At 45.1% G+C, this 23,761-nt stretch overlaps 2 protein-coding genes across 4 annotated transcripts; one reads left to right on the top strand and one right to left on the bottom strand.

The window, feature by feature from the left end:
- Nucleotides 1-1,505: 1,505 nt before the first annotated feature.
- GTPBP8 (GTP binding protein 8) lies at nt 1,506-6,295 on the bottom strand. Its single transcript, XM_067003298.1, has 7 exons — nt 5,546-6,295; nt 5,340-5,438; nt 4,696-4,826; nt 4,336-4,435; nt 3,797-3,915; nt 3,255-3,379; nt 1,506-2,637 (listed from the first exon to the last, which is right to left on the bottom strand). Exons 1-6 carry the CDS (start codon nt 5,879-5,881, stop codon nt 3,295-3,297), a joined length of 870 nt encoding a protein of 289 aa, XP_066859399.1. The 5' UTR covers nt 5,882-6,295; the 3' UTR covers nt 1,506-2,637; nt 3,255-3,294.
- Nucleotides 6,296-8,876: 2,581 nt separating this feature from the next.
- On the top strand, nt 8,877-13,064 carry LOC106038168 (cell surface glycoprotein CD200 receptor 1-B-like). 3 transcript variants are annotated; one of them, XM_048058066.2, is made up of 5 exons: nt 8,877-9,258; nt 10,205-10,510; nt 11,270-11,518; nt 11,886-11,988; nt 12,735-13,064. In XM_048058066.2, exons 1-5 carry the CDS (start codon nt 9,123-9,125, stop codon nt 12,751-12,753), a joined length of 813 nt encoding a protein of 270 aa, XP_047914023.2. In that variant the 5' UTR covers nt 8,877-9,122; the 3' UTR covers nt 12,754-13,064. The 3 variants fall into 3 exon arrangements, with proteins under 3 accessions (XP_047914023.2, XP_047914022.2, XP_047914024.2); XM_048058065.2 differs by lacking the exon at nt 8,877-9,258 and having other exon boundaries at nt 9,300-10,510; XM_048058067.2 differs by lacking the exons at nt 8,877-9,258; nt 11,886-11,988 and having other exon boundaries at nt 9,300-10,510; nt 12,735-13,062.
- The last annotated feature ends 10,697 nt before the right edge of the window (nt 13,065-23,761 follow it).

The following is a 23,761-nucleotide window of genomic DNA, read 5'->3' as shown; positions in this document are numbered from 1 at the left end:
GGCCCGCAGCCTTTCCGGCTCCTCTGGTGTCAGCGGGTGCTGTCTTCAGGGGAGAAGCTGTAACTCCCTCCTAGGGGCGCACCCGGGCTCTTGTTCCCTGCTTCATCCATGCTTTTTGTGTAACCACCTCCCAGAGCAGGCAAACCCTCGGCCTCCTTGCCCGACAAGTGGTTCGATGTGTGGAAAGGAACAGGGTAGGGTTTGAGAGATTCCTGCTCTGACACCAGCCCCTGTGCCTGTGTAGGGGCTTCAGTGGGGAAACCAAGCCATACGCAAGAGTTTGGGGTTGGGCTGCACAGGGACTTGTCTTGGGCCAGGAAGTGGACCAGTTTGGGGATTGCAAGGAGAAGCCAGAGAAAGGATTGGTCCAGTGCTAATGACTATAGCTAACGAAAGCAAAGAGCTTTACCAATGCAAATATAATTGCGTTTAAGCCTGTGGTTTCCTATTCTGTGGATGCAGGGATGGTATGAGCATTTTTCAATTTCACAAAACCAGGAAGATGCTCTAATTCTTCCAGATTCAAGCTGTGTACTTTTAAGATGCAGATAAATTACTCTGGGGTAGATTTGGTGACCCTTCCCCCATCTGTATATGACCCTCAATATTGGGCTGTCAGATTACAGGATAATTGGGGTTGGAAGGGACCTCAGGAGGTTAAGGTGGCTTTTTTTTTATTATTATTTTTTAAATTTGTATGAATGGTGTTACTCCTGAATGACCGAACAGAAATCCTTCACTACCATCTCCATTAGCCCAGAAGTGGGCCCAACCATCCACATCCCCATAGTGAAGGGGGTGCCAAGCATGTTCCAGATGTCATGAGAGGGTAAGGCAAGCCCTCTTTCTTTAAAACAGGGTAGTTTTACCGGCTATTCTTGTATACTTGCATAGGAGGGCAGACAGCATAAGGCAGACAAAAGATTCTTCATTAAGCCAGAGTTTTCAAATCAAGGAATAATTTGATGTAGAGACACTACTGTGCCAGACTTGTGGTGACAGCCTAGACCTGATGCAGTAGAGGAAGAAAAACGAGAGGTACTGCTGAAAGATCAGAGAATGCTCAAGGTGATATCCTTTTTCTTAGAAGCCAGTACTCAAAAACCATTTCTGTACACAACAGGTGCAGACAAGGCCAAGGCCCTTGGCCCAAGATTTAATATTAAAGTCCAGCAGAGGACTTGATTTTATTTACTTATCTTACCTGCCGCAGGGGCACTGGCTCCTACATGTAACAAACTGATGTGTGTTCTCTCTTGCAAATGGCTGAACAAAACACTAGAGTTTTTTCAGTATTTGAGGCATTCTTGAATGAGAATCTTTTGGCCAACACAGCAGAAAACCCAAATATATCCAGAGGTAAAGCTGTTTTTTCAGGATAAGACACTGCGTACTGTCTCTAGTATGGCTCTAAGAAACTGTACGACCTAGCTCCATGTTGGTGCCCCTATGGACACCTATGGTAACCCTACACACATTCAAGGATCATAGGGTCTGATTCCGTCTGCTGCCACTTTAAAGCACTTTTATTTTTACAAACGGACTTACCAGACATACCTGATGTATTTAAATAGTTAATAAAACACTTCTGAGCATTGTAACGGATTTTGCTCTGAAGAGAGACTAAAACCAGAAATGTGCTTTCTTTTACATGTACCCATTAACCATACAGGCTTATTTTTAGAGGCTCCTCAGTCAAGACTGCAGCCTCGAAAATGATAGCCTTGACTATATTGATGTTTTTGAAAGATACTGGTTTTAAGATACCGTTTTTTAAGACTTGCACATAATTCCATCTGTCTACATAGTACTGTATTTACTCCTAGGATCAAACATCCTGCAGGCTGATTTCCTGTGGAACACTTTTGGATTAGAGGTAAAATACCAGAGAACTACAGGCTTGACCTCTGCTCTGCCATGGAAACTAGAGATACACAGCTGTCTCCTGCGTTCCTCACACACTGCCACTTCCTATGTATGTGCTGGAAACAGACCTTACTTCATTCAAGTCTAATCTGAGCGTTAGAGTAAATTCTGTAAAGTAACAAAATAACAGAAATCCCACCTTCTAACCCTTAGTGGTTTACAGAACTATTCTTTCTCCAGAACCGAATGTAAGTAACTTAGACAGCTGCATACACACAGTCGGCAATCTTAAGCCTGGACAAGATGAGTGCCAGAGTTTGACACAGGCACTTAATAGCTTTGGTCTAAATTCCCTTGTACAACTGCTGCTATTTAATAGCAATCCTTCTTGCTGATTTTGTACCTTGTAACTAGCCACCTCTGGTCTCCCCCCAGTCAGGTGCTCTTAGCCCGGTACAGCTGCTGTGGGACCCCAGAACTGTGCTTCAGCTTCCAGGGTATGGCAGATGCATAGAGTGGCCTCGTCACTGGCAACTCGTCTGAGCACAGCTGCAGGACTCCGTACGGGATTTAAAACAGAAGGTAGACACAGCGCTGACTGGTGGTAACGGGCAGGAGGAGAGACTCCCCCCCTAGGTGTCCATTCATCTATCGCACTCTTCAAGCCGACAGCAACCAAGAGGCAGATCCCATTAAATGTTTCCTTTCCTGTGTCCACCTGGAACAGGGACAAGTTGATGGACGCAAGCGAGGCTTGCTATAATGGTGAACCTACAGAATGCACAATGCAGAGGAATTACAACAGCAAAAAATTACAAAAAGTTCCCCAAAAGCCCCTCACAAACAAAGTGTTGGCTATTTCCACTCGACATAGCCTTAGAGCAGGCAGAGTGCCCGCTTGCTCATTTTCAGTCCCCGCTACATAAGCTGAGAGATGTAAACCTCAGGGTTATCATTCAGTTCAACGTGACAAGTGTAGTTTGCTTAATATTAGAGCTTTAGTTTTTCCTTGATACAAAGACATTCAGTTTAGTAATGAGATTACTAGACTCTCTCTGGTATCCTAACTACAGCAGAGCTTATGTATGCAGTGGTAGCTTTTTGAACATTTACCTGGAGGGAAAGGAAATGCTGTATTAAAACCTAGCTTGTCTTTGGAGGTTCTGATTTTTTTTTTTTCTCCACACAATCATGTAGGTTTGTAAAATAGTTTTAAAGTACCCTGGATTAATTCACAGTGCAAAATTCCTGAATTGATGAGTTTATTAAACACTAAACTTATCCTTACAAACATTAATTTATCCAACATCTTATGCAAATTTATCCAGAAATAAACTTTAGTGCTTTGGGTTATTTACAATGAAAATATAGACCTGTAGTTTTGGTACCTTTTGTTCTGGATGAGCCGAGCAGATCAGGAGCCAGTCTTCAGCTGTCCTCTACAGCAGGCAGGTTTCCAGTAACATGGGCTATAAAACACCTTAGCAAGTGGATTCCTGAAAACACTACAGAACTGTGGAAACAAAGACACGGATATTCAGTCCCTGATGCTGCATTACCTTCACGTACTACAAACAAGCTCAGCCACTGGCTGTATTAAATTAAGGTTGTACTGCACTGGGGGGATGTAAGCACTTCTACAGTGTAATCAGTTACGGCTTGCTGCTGTTAACACAGCTCCAAACAAAGTGGCAAAGACTGCTATCAGGCAGCATAGGTACTGCTACCCTTCCCAGCACCCTTCAAAGCTGAACTCAACATAGGTGTAGAGGATAGGGAAGAAGGAGGGGCGTTCCTGTGCAGGCAGCCCACCTGTCATCCTGGGGCACACGGAAGTGTCATCTCTAGCGCAGACAGACCCATTTTAGGTAGCTTGTCCAGTGCAAATCATCACCTGAAAGCCAACAGCAGCAACGGAGAAGAGCTTTACCTGACCAGGAATAGCTGAGGGAAGCATCCTTGAGTTTTCTCCTTCACAAACTCCTGGATTCCCAGTACATTCTTTAACAACAGTCCCTTGGAAGCTCGGTCAATTTTTGTTAACACCATCTGCACAGATACAGAAAGGGAAGATTGAGACAGGAAAAGAGGATTATTTTGCTGCTATGCTGGAACATCTTGCAAGGCAGGCTGAAAGCTCTGGGTCTTATCTAATTGGGAAAAATGGTATAATACAGTTCACCAAAACACTTCCATAGCCTGCATAAGCTGTGGACTTTTTCAAATTCCTTGATCTAAGCACTGAAAAAAAGTGTTAATTTAATAAATCAAGCAAAAAAGTCCTTCAAATCCCCCCAGACATACTTTAGACCTACGTTACTAACAATAAAGGTGGGGTAGAAGGTATTCTACTTAGGTAGGACAACTTGCAAGAGCTCAGGTAGAGGGTACATAGCTTTAGAGATTACCTTTAGCATAAAACTAACACAAGTTTTTGTTCTACCTTTTCGAGAACAAAGCATCACTTACCACATAAGGAATCCCAAACTCTTCCAGCATCTCTACTGCAATATGGTCTGTTTTCTGGAGTCCTACTACACCATCAACTAATAGAAAAGTCCTCTTCAAGCTGTCAGAAATACAGGCAACATTAATCACCACCGTTGTATCATCTTACTGTGCTACTTCCAAATTCATAACCATGAACATGTAATGTAGGATTTGGGCCACGCGTGGTAACTGAGAGGTCAGCATGGAGCAGCACCTCCATCTTTTCTGCACTACCACTGAAAGCAGCCACCTCTGCTGCATTTTTCCATCCAGCCCCACGATGCTGCATATGGGTGTTCAGCTCTCACCACTGAACGGAGGTGCAGTTAAGTTCCTTACTTCTGCCGTTCCTGCAGGTAGGCCTCCACCATCTCCACAAAGTCTTGTGGGGCACGGTAGCCATATCCTGGCATATCCACCAGAGTAAAGTACTTCCCGACTTTGAAGAAATTCATCTTCTTTGTGTGGCCCTGGGCATAGGATTTAAAAAAGGAAAAAGTTTGAGACAAAGGGTTAAGAAGTTGCTTTAAACAGTGGAGTAGGAGATGCCCCACAAAGCATCTCCGTACTATACCCTACACCCCAGAGAATGCTGCAAAAATGCTACTCTTGCTTTAAGTTGTTGTCTCCTTTTAACAACCCCACATGGCTCTGTCCTTAAAATAAATGTCCTTAAATAAATGTCCTTAAAAATACCTACACTCATCTCTGTGCCCGGTGCTTCCCAAAGGGCTTAACATCACAACCACTTGGCTTGCAAGACTTTGCTGCTTGCTACATGTGCCAGCCCTGGCTGAGGTGCTAAGCTGGACACTTCCCATCTTTTCCTTTGGAAAAGCCAAGCCTGTGATGGCTGCGAGCTGGCACACTCCCCTGTCACTTCATGTTACTCAAGCCCTGGTTTCCTTCGCCCTTCTTGCCCGGCTTAGCACCGGCTTAGCACCGGCTTTTGACCAAGGGGAGGGAAGCAGAGCGGCACTCACCGGCGTTTTCGACACTCTGACCTCCACTTCTGGCGACAGCGAGAACAAGGCCCGGATCAGCGACGACTTGCCCACGTTGCTTCGGCCGACGAAGCACACCTGGGGCAGGAGGACAGAAGGGCAGGCAGTGAGGCCGTGTCCCGCACACCCGCCCGGGCAGGGGGCGGCCACCGGCCGGGATCCCGGCCCCATCCCCGGGCCCCGACCTCGGGCAGGGCTGGCGGCGGGGCGTGCTCCGTGCGCACGGCGGAGCTCAGGTAGGTGACGGCGTGGCCGGGGCCGGCCGCGAAGAGCCGCTCGGCGCTCCGCAGCGCGGGCAGGCCGGGCTGGAAGAGGCTGAGGGCCGCCGCCTCGGCGCCGGGGAGCAGGCAGCGGGCCAGCCTCTGCAGCGGGAACACCACGGCGGCGCGGCGGCTCCGCTCCAGCCGCAGCACCTGCGACAGGGCGGCGAGGGGCGGCGGGGGGCAGCGGCCCGGCCCCGGCCTCGGCCCCGGCCCCGGCCCGCTCCCGGCCCGGCCGCGGGCCGCCCGCAGCAGCAGCATGGCGGCGGCACGGCACGGGGGCGGGCGGGGCGGCGCCACCCGGCTGCTCCCTGCGCCAGGGCCTGGAAGTCCTAAACGGTGGTGGTTGGCCCCGAAAGGTGGTGGCTGGCACAGCTTTCCTACGAGACCCTGTAGGGCTGCACGGCTCGGATAGCACAGCGAGCAGCTCCTAAGGGCAGGAAGCCCCGCTAGATGGCAAACAGGACAGCGGCTGAGTGAGCGGCCTCGTAGCGAGCCCAGTCACAAAGCGATGAGGCAGCAGCTTGTGCCCCCCTAGAAAAGGCCAGCCGGCAGCCTGCGTGTTCCTCAGAGGTGGCTGTGAGTCTTTGGTAACTGGACAAGCTCCTGCTGAGAGGTGTGAGCTTCTTCACAAATTTGTGATCAGCAAAGGACATACGTTTTTGCTTGAAGAGACCAGTTTCTGACTAGAGGTGGGCTAAAGGTGAAAACGTGTGTGGGGGGGGGATAAATAAATAAATAAATAAATAAATAAATAAATAAATAAATAAATCTGTATTGTATATATCCTGGTCTCATGAATTACATCCACTTAAAATCTGCTTCCTTTTGCAGCAAGGTGGAGCTCTAATGCATGTAACTCAAGACAGACCACAATCTGTCTGCTACGTGCATACTTAAAGCGCTACCAAATAAACATGTAGTTTATATATATATATATATACACACACAGAGCATGCCTTTCTCCTGTCACCCCCAGTGATGTAAATAAATCATAGATGAATATAGAGATAAAAAGCAGAAGAATAAACATCTCAAGAACTAGTTTAGGTACACCACTAATGTTTTGTGGTAATTTAACAACCTAACTTAATTAAAATCTGCGGTGAATCCAGTAACAGAAAACCCACCCTGGCCAAAGATCATGTTTGTAACCATCCTAGTAGGCAGATTTTCACATTTTAAAGCTAAACTGTAACACGTGAAGCAGAGTGGGTGCTTTCAGGTATTTTTGCCCCAGCGTCCCACACAGCTCACTGCTGCTGGCACTCCCCATGGGGAATTCCTGAGGAGCCATCCCAAAGGTTCGCAGACAGACAGAGCTGCCACATAAAGGCTCGCTCACCTGCACACACCCCAGGCGACAAACGCCCTCGCCGTGGCAGATGTCCGCCTCTGTGAGCATGGCATTCCCAGACCTTTAGCAAGGCTGACCACGTTCAGGTGTGAAGGAACAACCCTGTTTGAGTTGTTCATTCTCACCGTGGTCTCCTACTGACAACTTTTTCCTCTGTAGCCAGGTAGGTCTCCAGGCACCAACTCAGGACTGCCCTTTTCAGTATATGGGAGTTTTTGTGGCCAGGGCGTCCAAAGGCCATCGTGTGACATAATTCAGCAGTACTGATGGCACACAGAGGCCACAAGTCCGAGACTGCTCCAAGACTGCCCTTGTAAGAGTTGGCTCCTGCCCCTTGCAGATCTATGACATGGTTGCTCAGATTACCATATTCTCTAGTGATCTGTCCAGAAAACATTTCAGGTGAGGATCTGAGCAAAATCCTTGATAATTTATAAATGCAGTAAGACTAGAAAGCAACACAGACCATCCCTAAAAGCAAAAGGACAGGCTTCATTTGGGACCCAGCAGCTGCTCGCTGCAGGAGGAGCATCTCCAGGCAGGTGCCGTTGCCTGCCTCGCCCAGGAGATGGAGATGAGAGCGCAGCAGTGCGTGGCCTCTTCCAGGAGGCAGCCAGGAGGGTAAAGTCAGACCAAACTGCACCTGGCACATCAGTAATTGGGGCCGGGAGGGCAGCAGGGGAGGATAAGACCCGCTGCTGGAAGCAGGGTGTACGCACGGAGCCCCTCGGGGAGATGTCTTCTGAACTGAGGAGGAGGCGGCAGCAATCTGACACTGAAGTACACTTAAAACCAGTTCCAGGGCTGTGCTAGAGGCAGACAACAAGGCCAGAAGCTCGGAGCAGCTGCCCAGGATACGACAGTGACGCTCTTACCACAGTATTACCATGCTGTGTGGCTCCAGTCCTAAAGGCAGACAGAGTTTGGGCTTCCAGAAATGCAAAACACCAGACACCCCCTACCTGATCTCAGCCAAATCACTAATACACAACCTTCCCGCTTGCTTTTTGCTGCGTCCACCATCTAGTGCTGAACTATGTCACCCGGATGGGTATGGCTGAAGCTACGGTACCTCCGGTGCTGCAGGGATCTCTGTCTCAGAGAGACAAATGTGATCCTTGTGTCTCGGACCCACCTCTAAACGTGAGAAGTGTTTGTTGCATGTAAGCTCCAAACCACACAGCAGAAGCAGAAGCTGCATTGACCAAGATAGCTGAAATTGTCAAAGTGAGTTTCGGAAAGAAAACTGCAGCAACAGCAGCCAGCAGAGATGAGGATTTCATTATATCACTGCTGTTGGCTTCTCTAAATATAAGAACTGCAATCACAGGATGCATGACTTTCCTTTTGAACTTACCCAGCTTTACCTTTGGGTCCCCAATGGGTGCTCTGCCTCTTCTCGGTTAACCTGTACCTACTACCTGGAGGGGGGCTGGGATGTTTGCCTTCCTCCAGTGATTCTCTGGGTCAGTGATGCCTTGCATCCATTTGGCCAGAGAACGGAGGCCTTTTCAGGTGGGCACATTTCAGCATGGCCATGGAAATGCATAAATCAGCTGTGCTTGTTGTTGTGGGGGAAGAGTTTTGTCTCCTAAAACAAGCAAACAGGCATCACGTCACGTCAGCCTCGTGGCTTCACGGTTTGGGGAGGCTAACACGGTTCTGATAAAATTAAGTTCAGTGCATTAATTTCCAGGGAAGTTCATCCTCTATCCAGAGAAAGTACCTTTGCTGGTATAAGACAGCAGTGTCATCACACACAAAGATTCTACCTACCTATGTTCCCTGCCTGGAGGGAAGGAGGGATTGCCAATATATCCTAGAGGAAAGATCTTAAGCTGTTAGGTGACTTTTTTTTTTTTTTCTTTGATAAAATCCTCACTGTCAGATCAGAACCAGGCATGAAAATCACTTGGCTTATACTTTGTGCAAGTTCTGCCATAGATTTTCTTGCATAGTGCTACTGTGAGAAGAGAAGTGTACAGAAAGCAACCATCAATACCATTTCCTCTGCGTTCACCAATTCTCAGCACAGGAAGAAGCTCTGTGCTATGAAGAACCACCTATTTGTAGCTGCAGTCAGGAACCTTCAGGAGCCTAGGAAGAGCGGTGGCTCTGACTGCTGAGGATCACTGGCAGGGGACGATGAGGATCTCACAGCAAGCAGGATGGTGCAAGAAACCTGCATCATCCACACACGCAAGAGCTGCCTTGGAAGAGATCAGGAAGACCACGTACACCGCCGTCCTGCTCACCATGACTGCAGTCACAGGAGCCACAGGTAGTTCTGGCGGTACTTTGGGACCAAGCATCTATTAAGGGCTAAGGAGGAAGGGGCAATGCATCACAGTCATGTTTTCTCAATTCTTCTTTGGGGAAAAAGTCTAGAGGAAGGAATCTTTAGAAAGTGCTGAAGGGATTTTTCTGATGCAAAAGCAATAACCTGCAAGAGCTTAAGATTTAATGGGAAGGTTCTTTCTTCTTTACAAACTCAGTTAAATACTTAAAAAAGATAAAGTCCAAAGATAATGGGATCTGAAAATACAGCAATAACCTTTCTCCTCCCTACCCTACATAAACTACGCAAATTCACGTTTGTTTTTATTGGGATCAGGTAAGACAGGTGGTCATGGGACAGTGATCACGAGTCTATCAGGGATCTCTTCATCTGACAGACAGCAGGCATGTGTTTTATTTCCAGTTAAATGTCATACTTACTCTTCTACTGTTCCATTTGACAGCACTATAACCAGGGAAATTAGTTCATATAAACTTTGGAGTGACAGGACAAAATTTGCCATCTGTGCTTGACCTTATTAGGACGGCTGCTCATATCCAGCACAAAAGTAGGGTCAATGTCTTCATTCATTTTTCTCCTGTATTGGGCAGTGATGTAGGGAGAAAAGCAAACAGAGATCTTCTCATACAGGTGGGCTCTGCAGCTCAGCCAGACTTTGCTTCCCAGTCATGTTGTTTATCTACTGGTTTAGGGAGGAGAACTCTACAGAAGAGTAAAACCAAGGACCAACTTTTGCAAAGCCAAATTCATGGCTGTGTATTTCTTTCTGTCCAAGACATGCAGCTCTTGGGCTGGCACAGACAGGGCCTCCCTCTGGAGTGTAACAGTGCTGACATTTCCCTCCGAAGCACAGACCAGAACTCCAAGGCTGTGAGTGACATCCTTGGGCACCTTTTCACACATCCTTCTCCTTCTTTGTCTCCTCCAGGGAACAGAATGGCAGCACAAGTGGGTCACAGCGCTGTGATGACCTGCCCTAACAAACCAGATGCAACTATGGTGACGTGGAAAATAAGCCCCAAGATAGGAGGCCCCTGCACCTTGGGATACAGGGCTGATCAGAAAAAGGTGGACAGAACAAACTGCAGTGACAGAGTGAACTGTGAATTCAGATCAAACCAGTCTTATGCCCTTGAGATACAGCAAGTGGGAATGGCTGATGAAGGAAATTACAGCTGTGAAGTGGTAACTCAGGAAGGGAATTTCCACCAGATGTACCAGCTGACCGTGCTAGGTAAGGGACTCCTTCCTCATTTCTCCCTTCTCCAAAGGACCACCTCCAGCCCCAGACAGACACAGCTCCTCTCCTCCTGCACAGGAGGAAGCGTGCACTGAGAAGAGGAGCTTTCTCAATGGCACTAATGGTCAAGCATGTCATTTAGTAGCTCTGTTTCTTCCCTCTCCTCATTTGCCAAAACCCTTCTCCCTTCTGCTGCCCCTTTCTGCCCCGCAGAGTTACAAGTGACGGGTGTGAAGCAATCCCCAATACACTAAAGAAGGAGTCTGCATGTGCGTCTTGTTTTCCTGTAGTCACTCACTAACACGCTACTTTAGTATGACAAAAACATGGGAGGGCAACACCTCCGAGTACTGAGATATTCGATCAAACACGGGATGTTGTTACCCAGGCAGGAAGAACAGCCCCATTTCCTGCTAGCCTGCCATTCAAATCCATTTTAAGCCACATGCATAAAGGCTGCCTAGGACAAAAGTCTGATTCAGCCCTGTATTCTGGGTAATTCCCCACCTCCACGTCCAGAGATGCCTCCTCTAATGGTACCTGGCTGTGGTAACTCACCTCAAGGTGGGAGAGTTGTCCAAAATGAGGAAAAAAAAGACATAAATCTTTGTCACTTTGGCACACATTGCTGTGACGGGATGGCACCTCCAACCTGACTCTCCTCTTTTCATGACGTTCCTTTTGGGTAAAGAATAAGAACAGCCTCTGCCAACTGCAGCAACCCACATGTCTCCCCTTCCTGATGCTTTGCAGTCCCCCCAAGGCTGTCCCTGTACTGCGACGACCACAGGAACCCCGTGTGCAAGGCAGCGGCGGGGAGGCCGGCTGCTGAGATCTCGTGGGTCCCTGAGAACAACTCCATGACCGAAACAGACAGCCACGATAACGGGACAGTGACCGTGCTCAGCAGGTTCACAGCACACAGCACCGACGAGAAGACTGTAACCTGCATGGTGTACCACACAACTCTGAATGAGACCAAGTCCATAGCCTGCTCCTCATGTAAGCTCCCCCTTGTGTGTTCAGCGTTCAAAATCCTGTCTAGCCCTCTGTTCAAGCACTATGACAGGCATCAGTGACACTAGGAAGATTACAGCAGGAACCATGCAGCTGAGCTGAAGTTTTTGGGGAGAAATTTGTTGGGGGCAGGGAAAGATAAACAAAAATGCTGTGAGAATTGAAAAGTGCTCTGTGAAATTTTAGGCAAGAAGATAGATTTTTGTAGTCTTCCCTCCCACAGATAGAGCTGTGAAAAGACAGGATTATTCAGATGTACACAACAGAGAGTGTTGTCTAGAAGGTATGATCCTGAAAGAGGCACACGGTAAATGATCTGTGAAATGTACTTAAAAGAACTGTTTCTCTTCAGACAGCGTTGCATGGTTTCTTCACTGTGTCATCATCCTTGGTTGTCTGCTGAGCCTCCTTTTCCTTTTTGCTCTTTTTCACCTCTACGTATTCTGTGATAACAGGTATGTGCAAGACATAGTACACACAAAACCCCTCTGGCCAGTCCTAGGGAAGTTTAGAAGGGCTTCTGGTACTACATGTCATGTGCAGTCACCTCAGAGTCTTTCACAAGCAAGCTAGTTCAGTTTGCACAGCTGGTCTCAGAGGCCATTCATGTGGTGTTAGAGATCTGCTGCCATACTTCTTCCAGCAGGAGAAATACAAAGGGAATGGGTAGTTTTATCTGTCTGGGTGATGGATCTGAACAAGGATTGCCAGGCTATGAAGAATAAGAGGTAGAAAATTGCCTTTCTGAGGTTGGAGCCAGACTTTTGGATGATCTTGTCTTACTCAAATGAAACTATGGAAGGCAGGGTCAGCGTAGAAGTGCAGGAAGTATTGTACAAGAGTGGAACAGGTCTGCTCTTGAAACTGCTCTGGAGTTCAGGCAGCTTGGCCAATTACTTTATCGGAGCTAGCCTCTCTGTCATGAGGTGCAGTTGCTGCCCAGAGTCACCATGCATACAACACAGAGACAGAACTAACTGCTGCATCCAACTTACTTAAGCTCCATGTTCACTGGGGTTCATGACTTGCTTGGCCAGCTCTGGTCACGCTAATAAGAGATCTCAGATATTAAGCCTTCTGTTCCTGAGATCCCTATCAAAATAAGGGGGAGGAATTCTGTTTTAACGTTCTTAGAGGCCAAAATTGCATTCATGAAAGAGACTAGTCCTCATACTTACAGTATTGATGTCTTGTTTTCTAGGACAATGAGGAACCAGTAAAAGCCAAGGCACGTTCCATCTGCAGAGCCATGTGTGGAGCTATTTGTAATGCAGCACCTGAGGAGAGATGAAAGAAACTCACAGTCAGCACTGTGAGATGCAGCAGGGACTCACCAGTGCCAAAGCATGCAGGAAGAAGTAACAAGCATCCACAATGCAGCCAGTGTAACTGCGCAGAAACATGGCATGCAGGGCAGATCCTACCTGAACTTTGTCAGCTTTTTTATACCATTTCTCTAGTGCAACTGTAGACATTATCACCCAGACAACAAGCTGATACTTAAAAAAAATGTATCACTTTTTTAAAAATAAAACCAAAACTAACATACATGCAATAAGAAATTAATTTGCCATGTATGAAAAGAAGTCACTCCATTTTAAATAGATTATATCCTAGTATTTAAGTAGCCTATCTTATTGGTTAAGATAAATCAGAAGAAATTTTCTTGCATACTAATGAGAAGTAGCTTTCCAAGTACGGTTATGCAGCACTGAAGCTAAATTTGAGCAGCATTCTCATTTTCCCTATACGAGTTTTAAAGACGCATCACTAAGAGCTACAAAAAAAAAAAAAAAGAATATTTGATCTTGAGCAGTTATGCTACCTGAAACATAGAAGATATTACAATCCTGAGATCTAAGCCTCACACTTGCATGTACCTCTTTGCATAATCCAGAGAGCTGCAGCACACGCAACACAGCTCTTTAATAACCAGTTTCTTTAAACACATCTTAGTAGTCCTAACACAAGGGAGTCCTTGAGTGTAATCTTCCAGCTGATGACAGGCTGCCACTTCTAAGCCTCTAAACATAACCGTGCCTGTTCATCATTTCTGAACTTCTATTTTGGGTAGATGTTACTAGAGCTGAGTATTACTATGCACCTGAAATTTCAAAGAAACAGTAGGTATTTCAGACCCACCTCATTTCTCCAAACTCAGCAGAAATCCAGGTCTCATCAGTGTCACTGTACAGAAGACCCTGTTCCAAACTAATACACCTGGAGACCTTTTCCATCTGCCAGCTGTTAGGCCTCTCTATACTCTTTACAACCCTTCCGATCCCACGTGACGTTAATTGCACATCCCCTGCCCACCCCCCATATCAACAGCTATTCAAGCATTTGTTTGTTTGGAGTATTAATTACACAGATCTCTAGCTCTCAGTCATCAAGTTGGGCTTAAAACTGGAGCATTAATATGTTACAGAAAGTAAAACACAGAAACTAGGACCTTGGAGGCTGGCTTTTCTCCACAAATGACCACAAACCTCTGGTGTTTTGAGGGCATTGATGAAGTTCAACCAGATTTATTAGCTTTGTTCTAGCAGCTTGTGTACAAACACTAGGCTTAAGGTTGACAAAACAGGGTGATTGTCGGGACCCCCTGCCCAGAAGAGTACCTGACTGGGCTGAGCTTGAACTTACATAGTGGGCACAGAAGGCAGAGAACAGGGAACTCCACGGCTTTCAGAAATCTGTAAGATGATCTTGGTCTGTGTTCTTCATTCACTGCTTCTACGCATGACTGAGCACTTCTCAAGCTTTGTGAGCCTTATTTCATGTCTGAGCCAGGACCAAAACCTCATACAAACTTCAGTGATAAGAAGAGCAAGCTTGTAAATCTCAGCACATACAGAGTAGTCATCTAGCTTTACAGAGAAAACAAAATGCCATGTCACCGCACTCCATCCTTGTGCAGCTTTTCTAGCAGCGTAGCTGTCTGACAGTCTCTGTCCTCCTTTAGGCATCAGGCCCATCAATTATATTTAGATAGAATCTCAAGATAGTTTATGCTTATTTTTGTCTATTAAGTCTTGCTTATAACCTGATAACGTGGAAGATGTCTTGTTTCCTCTCTGAGTAGCAAACCAGCTTGGCCTCCACTTCCTAGCTGAACAGCTAATTTACACACCACACCTTGCTTCTCCTCACGCTCTTCATGTGCGGCCAGCAGACTCCTATAAATGGCTGTTTAGGGGTGTTTCTGGCCATGACTCTGTACAAACGCAGACTGATTCTGCTGGCAGAGCGCAGTGAAACCGCTCCTTTCACTCGCTGATGTGGCCGCGTTGTGCCCATGTGCTGCCACATACAGCTGCTTGGTCACAGAGGTTCAAACGCTGCACAGCTGACACACAATGCAAATGAACTCGGAGACGAGAGCTAGACAAAGAAATGCTTTGGATGGCTAACTGAATTACTGCTAGTTCTTTGTGGTAACTGAACTGCCTTATCAAAGGCTAGCAGAAAACCACACTGACTTTAGTAGATATTTGTAGTTATCCTGGTGAGTGAGTTTCCACAGCGCACATCAACTGACTGACTGCACGCACATCATACTTGGCTAAATCGCATCTCTGCAGCAGCTGAGCAAGCTCTGAGCACCCATACATACAAACCTACCCACAAGCACACAGCTTCTTCACCACTGCATTTTACGTTGAGACCATCTGGAAAGCTGCAACTCTGCTTGACTTTTACTAAGTATATTACAGACAAAGGCAGTATGCAGAGATCTCTTCCTTTCCTCTCTTTACAAACCGTAGGCAGGCAAAATTTCAGAGATGCCAGACATGCCCTAGGTTAACAATAGCCCACCAGTGTCAGTAGTAGTCATGACATGAATCTGAGACTTGCTGTACCTCTTGTTTGGGGCTAACTTACTGTATTTCCCTTCCTGTTCCCCAGACTGCTCAAGACTCTAGCCAGAAAGAAAAATAACTTACATTCTTTGTTGCCATTTCCATTCAAATGGCTCACAGTCCTATCCTCCTTCAGGGATGAAAGAGATCAAACTCACACAGCAGAGTCCACAGGATTGTGTGACCAGCCTTGTCCCTATTCCTTGGTCTATTTACTCTCAAAGCCATCACAAATCCTTCTGCAGGACAGAGGATAAAGCAACCTAGGCTTTCTGCAGTCTGAGTTTCAGCCCAGTCTCCTGGGCAACTACAGGAGCAACCGAGAATGCTTCTTCCTTTCTCCCACTGGATGCCCCATCCTCTCATCAGCATGTTCACTGCATAAAGAGCTTTGGCAGGAAAAGATTGCTTGCCTTTTTCTTTCTTTAGCTGTCATTGGGGTATTTTAATATACCAGTTTTAAACTATTCTTCCCCTCCTCAAAAAACAAGCAAACAAAAAAACAAAGGAGGAAAAAGTTCTAACAAACTCAGACTGCACCAATTTTTCCCCCCCACCTCCACCCCTAAGAAAGAACTGACTTCTCTAAGTTTCAGTCCTTCCCCACCATGTTCGCACAACTGAGAGACCACAGAGTCTCATTTTTTTGTTGCTTGATGAGCTTGCCCCAGAGTATTACATAAAACCCCTCTCACATCCTGTTCTTTTGCGGAATTCACTCAGAGCTCTCCAGCGTCGCCAGCTGCATCTCTTCCACATTACTAGTCATAAATCCCTAGTACAATTCTCCTCATATCCCCCCAGTGCTGTCTGAGCACAGTAAACAGGAACACAGACTGAAAGACATTCTCACTTCCACAGAGTATTTCTGAAGCTCGGTACAAGCATACACACCCACATCATTCCCCTGACAAGCTCTCACACCAACCTGTAGGGTACCCTGCTTTTCGTCTACCTGCTATGATTCGTACAGCTGGAAAAAGCAAGATAAAATGAACAGAAAAGTGTGATTCTCACAGTGACTTCCCATTTCATGTATAAACATGTGAACAAAGATACAGAAAATGGAACATATGTGTTTCTCATTGCAGGTAGCGTAAGATGGGGTTACTTCAGAAAATCTTTGGAAGCGTTTGTATCCCTGATTCCGTCTCTCAAATCTGCGCAGAAGTAACCTGTGTGCAAGAGTGACCAAATTGACACAACACTGGGAAAAACAGGCCTCTCCTTCTGGGTGTTTTGGGGGTGGCTGCCAAAAATCCTCACTTTAAGCCAAGAAGGTGACTCAAAAGGAAAAAGGTACTAAGGGAGCCAGAGCTAGAGATTAAAGCAAGAGACATCCCAGGCCCCTCTTTTGGTCTAGGGTTTGTAGTATCGGCAGGATACATACAAAACAATGTTGCTCCTTGGTTGTGTGCCATAAGAAAATGGTCCCAAAATTCCCCCACCCACCCTGCTGCTAGCAGCTTATTCCCACCTCCACAGCGTCCCATCACTGAAATTGGTACCAGCTTATGCAGCTCCTCAATGAACAGTTAGGCAACTTGGTAGGTAAAAACAAGTCAGCTTTGAGGTCTGATCTACCCCAAGACTGCCATAAGGGAGTAAGTACCACGGCAGGGGAAAGGACCAGCCCGGGAGGTGGCAAGGCAGGTGAAGACATCTGCTTAAACAGCAGCAGCTGCTTAGTCCTCTCAAACACTGGTGGTGCTCCAGCACAAGAGTGAAGTTGTGTTCCAGTTAGAGGCAATATCTCTACAGTGGTAAAGAAACTGCAAAGCAGACTGCAAGGGAAGACATGGCCACTCATTTTAAAGAGCTCTTCTTGTGTCAAAAGATGAATAAACAACAGATATTTCTGCTTAACCCTCCTATTCAGTCTCCCCCATTCTGGCACAGCTGCCTTCTCCAAAAGCGGTTTTAAAAATCTTGTAACTACTTTTCTGTCTTTGGACATGTTCAGGCATTGGCAGAAGATCACACTGTAAAGAAAAGGTATCAGATTATGAGTTTTTTGGGGAATAACCTGGGGTCATGCCTGGACAGTGATAACACCCTGTCATTACTAGAGGAAAAATGTTTCCTCCAGTTCCGTAACATCTAATGCAAAATTTATCTTCACACAGCTGTGTGAGAAGGGGGGACAGACAGAAGTCACAGTCACTATATCTATTTCCACATGCCTTCCCAGACTGTCAGCACAGGAAGCTTGGTGCTGTGAAGAGGGATCTCCAGCTCCAAGAAGCAGATCATTTGGGAGCAGGCTCGTCAGGGCGATCTGGCACAGCAAACAGCAATGCTGACTCCTGAGAGCACAGCAACAAGGTCTTCCTACTCAGCTGAGCGACTCATCCACTTGAGCACTGAGAGCAAAGTTGACTTGAGTTTTGTTGGAAAACTGCCTGAGCCTTCACACTGCTTGCTATTGGAGCAACAACCATGGCAGACTGCCTTCAGGAGCAAGTAGCTATTGATGCTGGAGGTCAGGAGAATGTGCACCAATTGTTCCTTAGCTTTGTTGCACCCATGGCTAGATAGCATGCTCGCGTCAGGAACAGGGTACTGCTGGTCAGCAGCTGGATGGAAAAAGGACAGAAGAAAATTCACTGCAGGAGCTACAATATAAATGCAGTAGCCTGTGTTCCCCCCCAGTGCGGAGTCTTTCAGAAAAATGGGACCAAGCAAGTGTGCTCCCCAGGTTACTTGTCATGAGGCCACACAGCAAACTCACAGCTGAGAAAGCATCCAAATGACCTTTCCTGGTCCGCTGCTGGACAGAGAGGGAGGAGGGGGGAAATGGTGAAGGTAGTGAGCTTTGGTGGGTTTTGAGGGGTTGGGGGGGGATGTGTGGGAGAAAGGTGGCAGGGAACAGCACAGGAGATGTTTAACTTTTGTCAGGAAAAACAAATCCCAATCTAGAGGTTCCAAACTATACATCAACACATGCCAGTGGCTTTCACAGGGCTTTTTGTTGGTTGATACAAACTGGTATTTCCCCTGGGTTCAGGCTCTCTTCAAAACACTTCAGACAGATTTTTAAGGGAAAATCCTTTGATGGAAGCTCACTATTGAACCTACTCAGAGGAACATGCATCAAAGCACGCTTCTTTCTGACATGTAAGGCTGACAAGAGGAGGTTGTCTTGGAGTAGACAGCAGATCCAAGTGGCTGCCTGGCCCATCAAGGCACAGGCCAGGGCATAGCCACCAAGGTCCCTTCGTGACACGTACCAGAACTGGACATCATCCAGAAGGACAAACACTTTCTGGGTTAGGAAAACGAACACACTAAGTAAAGACAATTGTGTTGAAGTCTTCCTTAAAGCACTTAAAACAGCACTTGCCATCATGATTGCCAAACAACATCACAGAAGAAAACCACTGAACCCCACATATCTAGCAGTTAGATTGCTCCTGTGTTTGAGGGGAATAGCTAATAAGAAACTGTGTGCACTGTGGTTTCCACAGCTGTGCTTATACATCTGTTGCAATGCTCCATCCATGCACAAAAACCTCAGGGCACCAGATAAAGCAGATATTTGCCCACTGCAAATTCATTCAGAGTTAAAACTAAAGGAAAAACAAAAACACACAGAGAAAACAGTGCAGAAGAGTTTGGAGAAGAATTCTGTACCAAAGACAGAGCTGGGAATATATTTATGATGATTGTTGAATTTCTGAATACTTCAATTTGTTTCAGCCAAAAAAGCCTCAGAATTAAACATTTAGATTCAACGTGTAGAAAACTAAATCTTGACTGATATCTAACAACCACCAAAAAAGATGCACAGGAAATCCTCACAGTGAATCAAGTGCTGTTTTGGCTCAGTGAAAACTCTCATTCCACCCTAAAAATTAAGTGTTACTACTTGCTTGACGTGTAAGATGGAGATTAAAGAGCAGATAGTATATTTTGGAACTGTTACCTTGGTTTTACACAAAACAAGCACATGAGAAAGTATATTAGAAATTATATCAGTATATTATACATCAGAAAGTATATCTCATACACTGAGATGTGAAAAAAACAGATTTAAAAATATCTGGAGGTATATCAAGAAGTGTACTCACATGGGAACATATGAAAAAAATAGCATTTTCATAGTAGTCCACATTTGTACGAGAGCAATAACACCTTGAGGATGAGACTTTGGAGGCAAACACCACAGTCAGGTATTAGAGTTGCCTGCACATGGTCCTGCACCCTCAGCCAAAAAGCTGGAGCTGAAGAGAAGACAGGTTCTCCCCTGCTCCCTTCACATTCACTTAGATGCTTAATTATTCTGCGTGTCTGCTTGTGACATAGCAGCAAGACATTGTATTAACGTAACATCAGGCATTATGCTGGTGAACGGAGTCCTGGGTGAATTACTGCTCTATGTCTGTAGTCATTTCCGAAGCTCTGAAGAACAGTATAGGCTCTGAGACTTGAGACACCTGACACTGTCACATAATTCCAGAATCTGAGAGTCAATTTTAATCAGACTTTGCTTTTGTCTCTTCTTATAACCCAAGTCTTTCTTCACTCTTATTTGCAGAAATAAAAGGAACCATGGCTCATGTGCTAGAAGGTAAGTAAATTTCTCCTACTACAACGCATTTTAACTGTAATTCTTCATTAGCATGTCTTTAGGAAACATTTTCCTGAAAGAGAAGTATGGATTTTGCCTCAGATCCTCCTGTAATAGGGACAGCAGACATTACCCTTCATGACAGAAGAGAACAAACCTATCTTCTTCAGAGAGATTCAGTAGGAACAGTCCTCCCCATAAGAGCAGGTCTGTTGGCAAACATTACTACTAGAGCAAGCTTTCATCTTAGGGTAAAACTAAAGGGAAAATAAATCTGTACCTGTTTTCCTGTTAGAATTTGTTTGGCTATGACTTCCAGCCATTAATGGACAGTATACATTTCTCACAGGAGACTCCTTTAGCACCTAGTATTTCATCTTGGATGGCTTTGATAGATTATAAATAATTGAGTCTTTGTCAAAAGAACTAGTTTTCAGAAACGAACTTTTCAACAGAGCGAAGGAATTAAACCAGTGCCAAACCATGATGGAATTAGGAATGAGGTGAAGACATACACCTTTTATTCATAAATGGACCTTCAAAATTTCAGCACTAAACTTTTTCTAACAAGTTGCACTTCCACTGGGGAGAACGCCTTTATTCTCACTCACACTAGCAGAGAGTTTTTCTTCAAATAGCTCAGTTTCTGAGATGGGTTGAGTTGGAAGCAGTTATCAGGGGAAGAAAAGTTCTATATCCCACAACTCTACTGGTCTCCACAAAAACTTGCTGTATTTAGCACCATAAAATCCCTCATTAAACTTGTACAACTTAAGACTAACCATAAACACGGATTTCTGTATTGTATACTTGGGCACAATTACTTGAGCCATCAAATCATTTCAATCTTATGGAGCAGGAAAAACATGCAAATAAACCATAGGCATAAGAAAGGACTTCATTTCAAACATCTCTTATGGTTCTGTTACTGTTTCATGATAAGCAATCTGTATTGCTGAAAGCCGCAAGAGGTCTAGGCACAGAAAACCACGCTGACCCAGCTCATGTTTGTTCTCACGCTAGTGAGCAAGTTGCCACAGTAGGACAAGCTGGTTACAATGGAAGGCACGCAGCTGACCTGAATCAGGTAAGCTTTGCATGCACTGGTCAGGACATACCTCACCAACAGGCATATTTATATCTCATTCAACTTTATGAGACCAAGCAAGACTCTACAGCCAGGTATCACTGCTAGGTTGGGTCAAAATTTCCTAAGGGCCACAGAAAAGTTGCTCTGATCACTCTCCACCACTTCCTGCCAGGCTATATTGAAGCAGTAACCTTACTGCACTTTTGCAGGAATCCAGCCAGAGCACAACAGAAAAGAAAGAGTCAGCATCTTATTTAAGAATTTCTTTCTACATAACCAGCCACAGGTTTCACTCCCCTCAGGGCTAACCAGACTCAGCATCACATTCTGGATACTACAGGATCACAGGCAAAAACAGAAGTTCCCCACAACTTGCAGGTAATTCACACTTGAACTCATTTTGGAGGAGAAAAAAGAGCAAAATCCAGAGCAGATGCCACTCTGAATTCCAGCAAAGTGCCTCTAGTGTCAAGCAAGTAAAAACAAAAACAAACAACCCTACAAAACTATCACCAGCACTTCTAACAAAGCTCTTCCCCCCCTAGTTTCTTCTCTCCTACAGACCCAATTCATCTCAGCTGTCATCCATGCAAGCAACTGCCCAGCCACAGCTGGGCAAAATAATGACACCCCTCATTAATTGCTTCTGGATAGCCTTTCCCTTTGGTCTTTGTTTATGTCACATTGTCAGGAATCACAGACTGTAAAATAATGCACGTATGCTACATTTGTAGATTGTTTGGACCTTTTCTTATATCTTCCATTTGCTTAGTTTTCAAGCCCCTAATAATGTGTTTTAAACATGATTTTCATGGTTGTTTTTTGCCTTTTTTCTATCTGCTTTACTTCTTGATGTAATATATTTATGTTAATGCTATAAAGTGAGCAAGAAATAGGAAGAGCTTTTTGTGAGAAAACCAGCCATTACTTCTAACTTTCCATTACCAAAACAAACTGAGATCAGTAAGTTTCAAGTCTTCCTCTGCCACACATGCTTAGTTGCAAAACAGCAAATCTGTGACCACACATTCTTTATTTTTTACTCAGTGTATCTGTCCATCAGAGGATTATGAAAAATCCACCTACATCTTCTCAGCATGTGAGCTCCCCCGTGACCTCGGTTCTACCTATCTCAAGTTAGCAATACCTTGCTATGTAAGCACCCCTTCATCTTCCATGTGTTTACTCACACAACAGCCCTTTGAATATGTATGTGCTTACAGCTAGGAAATTACAAGCAGCTACCTGCTCAACAGCAAACAGGAAGTCTGAAGTCTGGAACAAAGAGCTGAGGTTATGCTACAGACAGCAAGGCACTTTAGTCCCTAGGGCTCTTCTTTCATGCAATATGACTAGTGGAAGGGAATGAAATGGCTTAGGGACATTCTGCTAAGTGAGACTTCTTACTTTGGAAAAGGATTAGATAAAAAAAAGAGGCAAAATAGAATTTAATCATTTATCAAAAAATGAACCTCCTGAAATATGAGTAGTAGACAAAGCCTTTTACTTTGAACAAGCTATATTGTTGTGTTTGTTTGTCTTTGTTGTTGTTGTTTTTATTATTTTTTTTACAAGTAATCTTTAGCACAAGTACTGTGCAGAAGGATGTGTGGGTGCTTGTAAGCAGGAGTGATAAGGTCAGCCCTTAAGAATGCGTGACAGGTCCATTATAAGAATGTTTCCTACAGTTTATTATATTGCTGAATGTTTATGCTGAATTATCTGTGGTAGATGTCTGCCTCAGCATGATATTTGATTTTATTCCTTTACTTTTTAGCTTAGGTCAATAACCTCCAAGAACCTTATGCTCATATCAGAAAGTGTGGACAGGCTTTTATTTGAAAAAGCCGTAGCAGATATTTTAGATCAGGGGGTAAATACATGTCAGCATTTACCTTTCTGTTAATGACACGCTGTGCTGAGTCCCACAAAGGCCTGGTCCAAATTAATCATGGGACAAGACTTTGTAAATGTACAATTCATACTTGCACTGCTCTATTTACTGAATCTTTCATCCCAAATGAACATGCAGGAGTTCCAGAGGATGGAAGCACCGGTACAGCCCAGGGCTGCTACAAGTCTTTATTCACAAAAATGTGAGTGCAAGCCCAGACCCTAAAGTCCTTGCAAAGGGCAATTATATTTTGAAACAGAAGTATTTCTAAAGACAGGTGAATGTATCTGTATAAATTCAAAGTAATTATAATTTTACAAGTATGAACAGAATAAAAAAGGGCTGGGCCTGCCATTTTAGGAACGGGAAATGGAGTGAGTGTAACGCAGCCCTTTGTGAATCTGGACAGAGAGGAACAGTTGTATTTAAGTTAGGGGGGTTTAAGATTGCTATGGTTATCATGACAAGAAAACACAGTAAGCCTCTGGGGTTCAGAAGAAAAGTCCAGCAGAAAAGAAATGACCTAAAAAAAGAAACCTATAACCATGACCAATCCAATTTCCAATGACTGCTGAGGAGGGACAAGGAAACTGAGGGTGACAGAGAAGTCACTTTAGTCTCTATTCTCTATGAAGTCTAGAAGAAAGAGCTTGGTTTAGAAGCCTGTCTGAAAAATCTCCTTGTACTTCATGCTACGCTGAAAGGTAAAACTGTATACCAGGAAGACCAGAAGGGTGAAGCACTGGGAAAACCAAGCCTAACTTTTGGCTGCCCTTTGTGGGTGAATAGCTGTCCTCTGTGGGACCTGAAT

This window comes from Anser cygnoides, chromosome 1, assembly GCF_040182565.1.
Source record: "Anser cygnoides isolate HZ-2024a breed goose chromosome 1, Taihu_goose_T2T_genome, whole genome shotgun sequence".
Classification (NCBI taxonomy): Eukaryota; Metazoa; Chordata; class Aves; order Anseriformes; family Anatidae; genus Anser; species Anser cygnoides.
Note: the sequence above shows the minus strand (reverse complement) of the source record. Positions and strands in the feature narration are given on the sequence as shown.

Coding starts and splice junctions, on each gene's coding strand:
- GTPBP8 (XM_067003298.1), bottom strand. CDS start 5,881: ATGCTGCTGCTGCGGGCGGCCCGCGGCCGGGCCGGGAGCGGGCCGGGG. Junction 5,439..5,545: donor CGCCGCCAGCCCTGCCCGAG/GTCGGGGCCCGG, acceptor CTCCTGCCCCAG/GTGTGCTTCGTCGGCCGAAG. Junction 3,380..3,796: donor CCTCAGCTATTCCTGGTCAG/GTAAAGCTCTTC, acceptor TTGTTTCCACAG/TTCTGTAGTGTTTTCAGGAA.
- LOC106038168 (XM_048058065.2), top strand. CDS start 10,054: ATGCAGCTCTTGGGCTGGCACAGACAGGGCCTCCCTCTGGAGTGTAAC. Junction 10,511..11,269: donor GTACCAGCTGACCGTGCTAG/GTAAGGGACTCC, acceptor GATGCTTTGCAG/TCCCCCCAAGGCTGTCCCTG. Junction 11,519..11,885: donor GTCCATAGCCTGCTCCTCAT/GTAAGCTCCCCC, acceptor GTTTCTCTTCAG/ACAGCGTTGCATGGTTTCTT.